At 40.1% G+C, this 11,117-nt stretch overlaps 5 protein-coding genes across 7 annotated transcripts; 4 read left to right on the plus strand and 1 right to left on the minus strand.

Moving 5' to 3' along the window:
- The first annotated feature begins 98 nt into the window (after positions 1 to 98).
- LOC103318879 (pentatricopeptide repeat-containing protein At4g14850-like) lies at positions 99 to 3,212 on the plus strand. 2 transcript variants are annotated; one of them, XM_089045687.1, is made up of 2 exons: positions 99 to 2,629; positions 2,746 to 3,212. In XM_089045687.1, coding segments are annotated over exons 1-2 (2,259 nt in total). In that variant the 5' UTR covers positions 99 to 371; the 3' UTR covers positions 2,747 to 3,212. The 2 variants fall into 2 exon arrangements, with proteins under 2 accessions (XP_088901813.1, XP_088901788.1); XM_089045662.1 differs by having other exon boundaries at positions 99 to 3,212.
- Positions 3,213 to 3,434: 222 nt separating this feature from the next.
- On the plus strand, positions 3,435 to 4,571 carry RIC4 (ROP-interactive CRIB motif-containing protein 4). Of its 2 annotated transcripts, none has more exons than XM_008220219.3 (3): positions 3,435 to 3,701; positions 3,839 to 3,997; positions 4,098 to 4,571. In XM_008220219.3, the coding sequence occupies exons 1-3, from the start codon at positions 3,575 to 3,577 to the stop codon at positions 4,358 to 4,360; spliced, it is 549 nt and encodes a 182-aa protein (XP_008218441.2). In that variant the 5' UTR covers positions 3,435 to 3,574; the 3' UTR covers positions 4,361 to 4,571. The 2 variants fall into 2 exon arrangements, with proteins under 2 accessions (XP_008218441.2, XP_088902231.1); XM_089046105.1 differs by having other exon boundaries at positions 3,848 to 3,997.
- A 239-nt stretch (positions 4,572 to 4,810) lies between these two features.
- PSAL (photosystem I subunit l) lies at positions 4,811 to 5,903 on the minus strand. The gene is made up of 2 exons (XM_008220220.3): positions 5,549 to 5,903; positions 4,811 to 5,399 (listed from the first exon to the last, which is right to left on the minus strand). Exons 1-2 carry the CDS (start codon positions 5,711 to 5,713, stop codon positions 4,908 to 4,910), a joined length of 657 nt encoding a protein of 218 aa, XP_008218442.2. The 5' UTR covers positions 5,714 to 5,903; the 3' UTR covers positions 4,811 to 4,907.
- A 651-nt stretch (positions 5,904 to 6,554) lies between these two features.
- LOC103318790 (inositol diphosphatase DSP3) lies at positions 6,555 to 10,977 on the plus strand. The gene is made up of 5 exons (XM_008220222.3): positions 6,555 to 7,099; positions 7,565 to 7,658; positions 7,914 to 7,971; positions 8,060 to 8,103; positions 8,802 to 10,977. Exons 1-5 carry the CDS (start codon positions 6,888 to 6,890, stop codon positions 9,057 to 9,059), a joined length of 666 nt encoding a protein of 221 aa, XP_008218444.2. The 5' UTR covers positions 6,555 to 6,887; the 3' UTR covers positions 9,060 to 10,977.
- On the plus strand, positions 10,195 to 10,977 carry LOC103318791 (protein METHYLENE BLUE SENSITIVITY 1). The gene has a single exon (XM_008220223.2). The coding sequence runs from the start codon at positions 10,317 to 10,319 to the stop codon at positions 10,662 to 10,664; it is 348 nt and encodes a 115-aa protein (XP_008218445.1). The 5' UTR covers positions 10,195 to 10,316; the 3' UTR covers positions 10,665 to 10,977.
- Positions 10,978 to 11,117: the final 140 nt, after the last annotated feature.

The following is an 11,117-nucleotide window of genomic DNA, read 5'->3' on the forward strand; positions in this document are numbered from 1 at the left end:
AAGAATACCCAGAATGAGTTTAATGTTACCATTCAATTTTTTTTATCCCCTTACCATTCAATTAGCGAACAGTGGAGCGGGTTTAATTCATTTGGCAGAAAGAGAGCGAGTTCATTCATTCATGAGGGTTTGTGAGATTGATTTCTTCGATCAATTTTTACACTCACCTAAGTCGTTAACTTACGGTGGGAACAACCGACGACGGCCAATTGACACTGGCATTATTAAAGCAATTGAGAATTCAGATGCCTTTGCTTCTGTTTCGTGTCCTACCTGGCAAATAACCAAAACCCTCAACCTTTCATCATTCATTTCCCAAGCTGACCTCATAGCATGTCAAACTCATCGTTCCATCGGAATTAGGAGCTAAAATGAGATGGACTTGTCTCAACACCAAATACATCAGCTCCAGTTCAGTTTTGAAGCCCACTTATGTTACAAACACCAACCACCATTTTGAGTATCAGAGATTCCAACACTACGGGTGGTACCAATCTCGTGCGGTGGGTGATTTGCCAAACGAATCACTGCCTGATACCCTTCACGCCAAATCGGTCAAGAATGGTTCTTTGGACAATTTGGATGTCAGGAATTATGTCACCAGCTTGTATGTGAAATCTAATAAGTTGGACTATGCACACAAGCTGTTTGGCGAAAGCCCTGACAGGGATGTCCGGTCCTGGACTATACTCATATCCGGGTTTGCTCGAATTGGCTATTGTAGAACGGTGCTGGAACTTTTTAAACAGATGCAAATTGAGCGTGTTTGTCCGAACCAATTTACACTATCTAGTGTTTTAAAGAGTTGTTCTAGTTTAAGCGATTTTCGCATGGGTAAGGGGATTCATGGATGGATTTTAAGCAATGGGATTGACTTGGATGTGGTATTAGAGAACTCTATCCTTGATGTTTATGTAAAATGTGGCGCCTTTGATTACGCAGAAAAGTTTTTTGAAACTATGAAAGAGAGAGACACAGTTACTTGGAATGTAATGATGGGTGCATATATGCATACTGGGGATATGGAGAAGGCTCTTGATTTGTTCAGAAGACTGCCCTTCAAAGACGTTGCTAGCTGGAATACAATCATATATGGGCTAATGCGAAATGGGCATGAAACATATGCATTGGAGCTACTTTCTGAGATGGTGGAAATTGGACCTCCATTTGACAAAGTCACTTTCTCAGTAGCTCTGGTTTTGGCTTCATCTTTGTATGTTCTTGAACTGGGGAGACAAATTCATGGCTGCGTTCTAAGGTTTGGTATTCAAAATGATGGATTTCTTCGGACTTCATTAATAGATATGTATTCCAAATGTGGGAAAATGGAAAAGGCATCACTCGTATTCAAAACATTGCCTTCGAGAACAAATTCTAAGTTTACTTGTCATGAGACAAAGACAGAGGTTGTATCATGGAGTTCAATGGTTTCTGGGTATGTTCGTAATGGTGAGTACGAATATGCTTTGCTAACTTTTTGTTCTATGGTTCGTGAACAGATTATGGTGGATAGATTCTCTGTGACAAGTATTGTTTCTGCATGTGCTAACGTTGGGATTTTGCTTCTCGGTCAACACATCCATGCACACATTCAGAAAATTGGGTACAAAACAGATGTTCACTTAGGTTCATCATACATTGATATGTATGCTAAATGCGGGAGCCTAAATGATGCTTGGATGATTTTTAAACAGACTTGTGATCTTAATGTTGTGCTGTGGACTTCAATGATTTCCGCTTTAGCTTTACATGGGCAAGGGAAGGAGGCTGTTCAGCTTTTTATACTCATGATACAAGAGGGAATTAAGCCGAATGAGGTTTCTTTCGTGGTGGTTTTAAATGCATGCAGCCATGCCGGGCTTCTTGAAGAAGGCTGCAAATATTTCAGCTTGATGAAAGAAGTTTATGGCATCAAGCCCGGAGCTGAGCACTTCACTTGTATGGTTGATCTTTATGGCCGAGCAGGTCGCTTGGATGAGATTAAAGAGTTCATTCATAAGAATGGTATCTCTCAGTTGAGTTCAGTATGGAAGTCCTTTCTATCTTCTTGCCGACTTCACAAAAATTTCGAGCTGGGAAAGTGGGTTTCTGAAAGACTACTTCAACTCGAACCGTTTGATGAGGGATCTTATGTTTTGTTGTCGAACATGTGTGCTGCGAATCATAGATGGGAAGAAGCGGCTGGTATGAGAAGATTGATGCAACAAAGAGGAATTAACAAAGTGGCTGGTCAATCTTGGATCCAACAGAAGAATCAAGTCCACTCTTTCGTCATGGGTGATAGGTCCCATCCACATTCCACAGAGATATATTCGTATTTGGATGAGCTGATCGGAAGACTGAAGGAAATTGGGTATTCATTAGACGTGAAAATGGTGATGCAGGACGTTGAAGAAGAACAAGGAGAAGTACTTCTTGGTTATCACAGCGAAAAGCTTGCAATTGCCTACGGCATCATGAGCACAACTCCTGGGATACCAATTCGGATAATGAAGAACCTGAGAGTGTGTACAGATTGTCATAACTTTATTAAATATACTTCTCAGCTTTTAGATAGGGAAATAATTGTGAGAGATCTTCATCGGTTCCATCATTTTAAACATGGTCTGTGCTCCTGTGGAGATTACTGGTAAGGTTCTAATATATATATATTTGTGCAAGTCATTCTACTGATGCTCTGGGTCATTTTCCATAATCGCCAAGCAAGTTTAAAAGAAATATTTTTCTTTTTGTCACTGAAAATAGAATGGTGATCAAGTAGTATCATCTTGAAGGAGCCTGTTATGAACAAGCTCGAGTCAGCCTCAGAGTTTGTTGATTGCTGTTCATGTTGCAACCACAGGCAGAGGGACATAAGGTATAAGGGTAATTTATCCCTTTACGGTAGGTGACACAACACAACTGTAGCTTTCTTCACTCAACGACTCTGTTTTCCTATTCTTCCAATCAATCATATATGCCCTGCTTCTAAGAAATACCGCAATTGGTCTTCTTCCTAGCTCCTAGCCATGAGATTGATTGTAACCAAGAAAGATGGCTTCGTATGCACTACTTGAAGGTAGAGTCCAAATTAAGTAAAGGAAAGAAAAGAAAAGAAAAGAAAAGAAAAGGAGAGAGATGTGGAAATTGGTGGCTTATTGTATAAGAGAGGTAAGTGAAGTGGAGAACCCGACCCACTTTTAGAATCTTCAATAGAAAAGTGGTTTATGTTATGTCATTGTTTCTACTCTACTTGTGTTTATAATACATCATATATATACGTGTGTGTGGGTTGGGAATGGGTTGTTTAGGTTAAACTTGTCAACCGAAACCTTATTAATGTTTATTTGACGTCCAAACATAGCCATCACTTGGAGTTTTGCAAACACTAATTTGTTTATCCCTCCATCTCTACCAAACAGACTTGCATATGTAACTTCACTTTTTTATACGTAAAATTATTGAAACTTGATAACAAAGCCAACCTGCATACTATTAGAACAAGCCATTCCCACTCCGAACGTTGCACTTCCCCAACCACCCGTTCTCCACATTGCTCTCTCTCTCTCTCTCTCTCTCGCTGTTTAATGGAAATATGAGAGAACGAATGGAAAGACTGGTTCTTCTTCCTTTCACATTTGGTTGTGTTTCTGAGTCTAGCGTTGCTGTTGGTGTACAGCCGCCCAGAAGATCAAAATCAGACACAATTCCATCTCCAATAAGTCTGTCTCAAACTCTCTCTCTCTCTCTCTCTCTCTCACACACACACACACACACACACACACATATAACTCACACATCCAGTGTCTCTTTAATCAGCTAGCTTATCTGTTTTTCTTCTCTCAATGGTCTGGTGAAGGAACTAAAGAAGTAGGAGATGAAGAAGAGGAAGAAGATAGCTTATCAGGTGAAAGCACGAAGAACTCATTTAGATCCTTGTCCCTTCCAAAACCAAACATATCTACCAGTGGTATTCACAGGCTCTTCAAGGGTTTCAAGAATTTCTCTCAGATATTTGGTAAGTCTCTCAACAAATGGGTGATTTGATTTGGCAATTATCATTTGCTTGTTAATTATCTCTACTTACTGCTCTCGTGCCCATTTCATTTCCTTGATAGTGTACAAGGATGATGATATGGAAGAAGTAATGGAAATGGATATGGAAATAGGGGGTCCCACGGATGTGAAGCATGTGACACACATAGGCTGGGATGGTTCTTCTTCTGCTGCATCTGCAACGACTGACCCCATTAGGGGATGGGATAATCTCATATCTCCTGATCTGCTCTCTGTTTCCCCTGTTTCTTGGAGCCAATTTGAGCTCTCTATGCCTTCCCAAGCTGATGTTGCAGTTCCTCTCGTTAACGGCTCTTCCTCTTAAATCGTCTAAAAGAGATTTGTGGACTGAGGATGTGATTATATTTAAGACTATAAATCAATGTCATTGCCAAGTCCAAATCGGAATTCTATATCTCCCCCCTGTACTTACATTTCCATTATGGTAGGCAGTACGTACATTTCCATTATGGTTTTCTGAAGCTTTTTAATGGTGTAATGAGTGATGATGACTACTATGTATGGCTTTGTAATTATATGGCATCTCATACATACACACACTATATATATATATATATACACACTTTGCACCTAATACAATTATCAATTTATAAATACATGCAATTGACTTTAAATTTGTAATGATCAACAACAGAGCTTCCAAGATTGATAATTATCTATTGCCATTCAAATAGATAATTTATCTTCGCAGACAAGTAATTAAAATGGCAAGTTGAAGACGAGTGAGTAGTTGTGAGCGAGAGAGAGAAAGTGGTAAACATAAAGAATATAGATAGATCTTCACAAACAATATAGCATACATCATTCATTACATGAGTCATTACAGTTTGAAGCAAATAAAATAATCAAACCTACTTGACGTAGTAAGGAAGGTTTACAACATAGAGGAGGAAGTAGGCCCAAGTAACACCTGAAATGCCTCCGAAGAAGAAGCCGCCGGTGAATTTGGCCCATCCCTCGGCGGTTTGAAGCTGGTCGGGCTCCTTTTTCCGGCCAGTTAGGGTCAAAGCAGGAGCTGTGGATGGGTCTCCTTCCTTGAAGGACGCAATTCCATAGATTGTCAAGCAAAGGCTCAATATGACCACAAGACCCGCAGCAGCCAAGGAGCCAGCTCCCCCAGCATAGGGTGTGTTCCTCAATGGACCAGCCTTGACGAATGGGCCCACCAGCAAGAACCCATGAGCCAGGCCCACCTCAATACCCCTGAGAAGAGGGCTCACAGCAGTCCTGTAGGCTGGGAGGTTGGACAAGTACCAGGCAATCAATGGGCTAGAGGTCACTGGAGTCTCCAGGCTTCCAATGAAGGGATCACCATTGATGGGCTGAATCACTTGGAAAGTTGGCTGCAAGTGCAACACATAATATCATGTTCAAATGGCAATGCATATACATCAAAGTTAAAAATGATGTATAAGAAGAAGAAGAAGAAGTAGTAAAGTATTATTTACAATTACAAAGTGTAAAGAAGATAAAGAAGAAAGAAGTAAATTACTTTTTCAGATTGGACGGCCTTGATGGTGAAGGAAGAGAGTCTTTTAGAAGGCAAGAGGCTTAGGGGAGAGGCAGAGAGGCCTTTGGGTGAAACCAAAGCAGCTCTAGTGATTGGGGAGGTGAAGTTGGATTTGAGCTGGCTGGCCATTGGTGAAGCAGAGGCCATGACTTTGGTTTGGTCCAAAGACAAGCAAATATTGGTGGGTAGGAGTGGCAGAGCAGAGAGAGTGAACAAGTAATATTTTGAGTTTTGCAAATTGCATCGGCAGGCAGGCAAGCGTCAAGGATGCTGTCTTGTGGTGCTCAGAGAATCCTCCGATTCCATTGGATGAGGTGGAACTAAAACCTTATCCCTTTATCCAACTAAACTAATCTCTTCATTTTATTTGTATGTGGTTGGTCATGCTCATGCTCATGAAAATGGGTTGCTTACTTTGCTGGGTTTGGTTGGGCTGCCCCAATGCCATTCTTTTGTCCTTGGTTTTTGTGTTGGGTTAGAACTTGGAAGTTAGAATGGGTTGGACTATTTTAGTTGGTTTTGAATGATGGAATTTGGGCTTGACCCACAGAAGAGATGATAGTTCTTCTGAGAAGCTTCCCTCGCTGAACATAAACACCTATTTATTTGGTTATTCTTTTCTTTGGATAAGACCTTTTGACCTTTTGAAAAAAGAGACCAATTCCAACCGACGTAGTTGAATCATTGAATGTGAGTTGACAAGTCATATGTAGACTTGTAGACTTGTAGGCTTGTAGGATGGGTTCAATTCAAAACTTTGAACCAAAATATTAATAGACTGATTCCCGAGCCAACCAAATTCACATATCAATGTTATAATCGTGGTCATAATTTAATAAAAATCATAACAAACAATTGTTGTAAGTAACCAAAACCCTCACAAAATTGCGGGTTTACTAAAAACAACAAAACAACAAGGAAAACAGAACTCAAATGAGCAACAGAAAAAAAGTACAAAATGTTTTATAAATAATGAGGGGACAAGTCCACAAGAACCTCGGACGGACTCGTAGAATCCAAATCCAACTCCCCCAATCCCAAAACAACCCAAATCAAAGTTTCGCGTTTCACGTTTCCCTTCTCCTCCTTTTCCCTTCTCGCGTTTCACCCCTGAAAAAAGAAAACATAAAGAAAAGACACACGAAACCTGAGAAACCCCCGGCCCCCTCCAACGGCGTCGTATCGTTCTTCCTTCCTTCTTCTCTCCTAGTCTCCCTCCTCCCCCACCTAAACCAAACCATCAACTCCTCCTCTTCTCTTGTTCGTGTTACTATTAGCAAACCGCTTTACGCTGCATTCTCTATTCTCTGCTTCTGCCTCTATGTCTGCATATATACAACCCCCACTACCAGAAGAGAGAGGAACAAAGAGAGGGATGGACGAACAGAAGAAGCGCAACATGAACAACGACCACGACGACGTTTTGGAGCCTCCGACCAATTTCTCCATGGTCGAGGACGGCATTTTCAGATCTGGTTTCCCGCAACCATCCAATTTTCCTTTCCTCCAATCCCTTAATCTTCGATCCATCATGTAAGTCTTCATTTTTACACACGCACACACACAATGCATGTATGTATCTATGACTATGTGCGTGTGGTTGGGTGAAGGCCGCGTTGTGAGGTTTTTGGTAGCTGACAAAGTCAGGGAAAATACTATAGAATGACGTGAGAAAGGAAGGAAAAGATAAGACAAGAAATCTTTTTCTATCTTTATGTCTAAGTTTCAGTGTGAACTAAGTATTGTTGCATTGAATAATCTGATTAGCGTTCGTAATTCTTTTCAAGAATTTGTTTGATTGCTTAGGTTAAGAAATTGAGGGAAAGAAGAGCAAGAAACTATTTCAGAGTTGTTTTTAGAGTAGCTTCATCTTCACTTATCAAATCGAAAGAAAAGTATCGTGAATTTCCTGGCAACTAAACAGAACATAATAAATTGGTTTATTTGCTTTAATCAGAATGTGGCGTTTATTGTGATTTATTTTGGGATTTGGAGCAGATATTTGTGTCCTGAGCCTTACCCAGAGGAGAATTTGGAGTTTCTGCGCTCTCAGAATATTCAGCTCCTCCAATTTGGAATTGAGGGGAAGACGGTAATATTCTCTCTCTCTGTGCTTTTCTTTGCTAAAAATTTTCAGTTTACATCTTCTTGTCAGATCCATATGTTCCATTTACTTGCTATTAGTATATGCTTAATTGCATGCATGTGCACATCCGTGCTGGTAAATGTCTGAAATGCAGTTTTACACGTTCATTGAAATGGGGAACATTATGCTTGGCCATGACATTTGATGGAATATGAGCTATGTATAATGTGTTGATAGGTTTATGACCATTTGTATATGCAGGAGCCTTCTGTATCTATTCTTAAGGATACCATCTTGGAGGCTCTGAAAGTCTTGATTGGTATTGGACTATTATGACAGTTCTGCCTTTAATTTTAACGTTAGCTTGTATTTCTTAGTTTCTAACATGAAAACTTTTGTGTTTCTAGATGTGAGAAATCATCCAGTTTTAATCCATTGCAAGCGTGGAAAGGTAAATTTTTTAAGCTCTTTTTAATATTCTCAGCCATTCATATGTTTTGTTTTACTGCTACCTAGCATAGGAGCCAGTCTGTTGGTAACATTATCATCCAACTAATGCCATTCATATCATATGTCGTTTTTTTTTTCAATAAACAAAATGCTGTCATGATTGCAAATCATGTTTCTTCATCAGTCATTTCAGCATCTGTTTCATTGTTCAATGAATCAAAAGAAATTTTTCAAGGAACATATTTTAGAGTACCTTACTGGGCAATATGGTTTGAGATTTTATTTTCTAGAATGAATTGGATTTTCTTTATGCAAACAATGTAAACATTTACTTCTGATCATTGACCATTGTTAATGTTATAGTAGGATGTCTAAGCAAATTGGGTCGTCTTTTAAAGATTAGTCTCTATCATTTCCTGAAACGGGTAGGGGTAGGGCTCCGCTGCTTAGCATGCTGATGCATTTGTTGACAGGGAGAGATCATTATTTGAAGACTTTCTCTTTTCTTAGCAGGTAGTTTCTCTGTGTTTCTAGGTTTTAGCCAGGAGTCATTTTTGAATGGGCGGAAAACACTAACCTTCTGCATAATTTAACAACTTCGTATAACAACACATAACATATTTGTAGTAGTATCATATTAACGCTTAGATTTTGGATTATGGGAGTTCTCACCTTCTGTTTGTAATTTTGGTTTTACAGCATCGGACGGGCTGCCTTGTTGGTTGTCTACGAAAATTTCAGAATTGGTGTTTGTCTTCTGTGTTTGAGGAGTACCAGCGATTTGCTGGCATGAAATCTAGGGCAACAGATATGAGGTTTTTAGAAGGATTTGACACATTGCTCCTGAGGCAGTGCCTTTACAGCATTATCTACCAGTATCAAGGTTATGGTTCCAACAAGAGACGGTTGTTATACAGAGAAGACAATTTACAGAAGCCGCAAACCATGAAAGTTTAACGTATGGCTTGGAGGGCCCTTATCTTTTTCCTTTTCTTTCTGGCTTTGCTATTAGTCACTCACTTAGACCCCTGTTTCTGTTTGTGGCGTAAAATATCCGCCCACAGTTATTCCTTCTCTCTCTCCCCCCCCTCTTCTCTCAAAATCCTCACACACAGCTTCTGGTAAAAAAATCCATTCAACACTTTCTTCTTTTTCGTCTTCCATGGTATCTCCATTATTTGTTTGGGAAATATGGTGGCAATTGGTCCAGTCCAGTGCAGACTACAGACCAATTTTTCTGTGCAGTTACGTAATGCTCTGTCTGTACTACAACAGTTTTAGGTTATTCTCTTTTCTATCTGTTGATAAAGACGGTATCTTTGATACTTTGGGAATTTCATTTCAAGGTCTCGGTCTCTGTCTCTTGTTTTTTTATTTCAAGAGATAAAGCATTATTGTTGAATGTTTTATAATTCCAAAGATATTCATAAAGTTTGGACTTATTCTACCGTAATATTGTGGGTGTGCGTGTGTTATATAATACCATGTTTTTCATTTTTATCTTTTCAAGCTTTTTGCTAATCATAACATGTTTAACTTCTAATTAGGGGAAGGGGTTTCTGTAATATAAAAAAATTTGTTTTCTAATGGGGTAAAATGGTTATCTCTTGTTAATAACAGCAGAGGAACTTAGAGAAAGAAGCTCGAAATCGGCAAGTTAAAATGATCAAGAAAAGCTTAAAATCGATGACCCACTCTCTTTCACTAGTTTATAAGAGTTTTAAAGTGAGGGCTTTATATATGGCCCTGGAGTGAGGCTCTACCTCTTAAGCATTAAATCAAATTAATTAATTTAATCCAACAATTAAAAGATAGAAACTCATGTAAGGCCGTCCTCACTATAGAATAACTCCACTTGTTAATGTAGGTGTAGTTTTGTTTGGGCTTACCTACCTTAACAGTTTGACCATTCAGTCCAAACCCAATTGGTCTTTTTTTGGTCTGACCCAGGGAAAGAAAAGACCCAAACCCAATTGGTCACAAATTCATAATCCAATGGGAGCTCCAAAGGTCACCGAGCTCACAAACATCCTTACTTTACCACACCAAGTCATAATCAAAGACAGATAAACCCTATATATATATGGGAGTAATACACACCGCGCACCCACACACGCACTCCCTCAATATCTTTCCCTCCAGTGTTAGAGTTAGGGTTTCCTGTGTCTAATTCACCTCACCCGTCTTCTCTTGAGATCAAACTGATCGTCAAAGATGACAGGCAAAGCCAAGCCGAAGAAGCACACAGCCAAGGAGATCGCGGCCAAGATCGACGCCGCGACCACCAACCGCGGCGGCGGCAAAGCCGGAATCGCTGACCGGACTGGACAAGAGAAGGGAGGGCACGCCAAGATGGAGTGCCCGCACTGCAAGATTACGGCACCGGACGTGAAGTCGATGCAGATTCACCATGAAGCTCGACATCCAAAGATCCCTTTTGAGGAGGAGAAGATTGTGAATCGCCATGCCAGCACCAGCACCAGCACCAGCACCCAAGTCGCAGAACCCTCCAAGGACGCTAACAAGCCACGACCTGGCGTTCGCGGCAGTCTCAAGAAGTGAATTGCAGTCAAAAGTCAAATCAAATCAACCAAAGGAACGGGCTTTCTGGTGCTTTCGCGGGTAGTGGTAGGTTTACTAGATTGGGTAAGAGGGTCGGAGTCGGAGCCATGCTTGTTTTGGTTGGCAGTGCTTTATGGGTATTGGTTAATTTTGGAATTTTATGTGATGTATATTAGTTTCTTCCATGTCTAAGGTCATCCAGATGATCAATGTTTCAGAATTGAGTGGTTTATGGAATGTGCTTTAAATCATTTTCTTTCCTGATGTTATTGATCTTGATTATTAATGAATAGCCGATGGTGGGTAAAAAGAAGGGGTCTTTTCTTTGTCCATAGAAACCTATACCTGATTTTGATTTATTTTGCAAGTTCTGTGTTTGTGTCAATTCACTGAACTGGTTTTGGCATGGGCGGTTCATCAATTTCCAATTCAAACCCCTTTCTTTTACCAGTT

The sequence above is a fragment of the Prunus mume genome, linkage group LG1 (assembly GCF_029339155.1).
Source record: "Prunus mume cultivar Tortuosa linkage group LG1, ASM2933915v1, whole genome shotgun sequence".
Classification (NCBI taxonomy): Eukaryota; Viridiplantae; Streptophyta; class Magnoliopsida; order Rosales; family Rosaceae; genus Prunus; species Prunus mume.

Coding starts and splice junctions, on each gene's coding strand:
- RIC4 (XM_008220219.3), top strand. CDS start 3,575: ATGAGAGAACGAATGGAAAGACTGGTTCTTCTTCCTTTCACATTTGGT. Junction 3,702..3,838: donor CACAATTCCATCTCCAATAA/GTCTGTCTCAAA, acceptor GGTCTGGTGAAG/GAACTAAAGAAGTAGGAGAT. Junction 3,998..4,097: donor GAATTTCTCTCAGATATTTG/GTAAGTCTCTCA, acceptor TTTCCTTGATAG/TGTACAAGGATGATGATATG.
- LOC103318790 (XM_008220222.3), top strand. CDS start 6,888: ATGTCTGCATATATACAACCCCCACTACCAGAAGAGAGAGGAACAAAG. Junction 7,659..7,913: donor TTGGAATTGAGGGGAAGACG/GTAATATTCTCT, acceptor TTGTATATGCAG/GAGCCTTCTGTATCTATTCT. Junction 8,104..8,801: donor TCCATTGCAAGCGTGGAAAG/GTAAATTTTTTA, acceptor TTGGTTTTACAG/CATCGGACGGGCTGCCTTGT.
- LOC103318791 (XM_008220223.2), top strand. CDS start 10,317: ATGACAGGCAAAGCCAAGCCGAAGAAGCACACAGCCAAGGAGATCGCG.
- LOC103318879 (XM_089045662.1), top strand. CDS start 372: ATGAGATGGACTTGTCTCAACACCAAATACATCAGCTCCAGTTCAGTT.
- PSAL (XM_008220220.3), bottom strand. CDS start 5,713: ATGGCCTCTGCTTCACCAATGGCCAGCCAGCTCAAATCCAACTTCACC. Junction 5,400..5,548: donor AGGCCGTCCAATCTGAAAAA/GTAATTTACTTC, acceptor TTGCACTTGCAG/CCAACTTTCCAAGTGATTCA.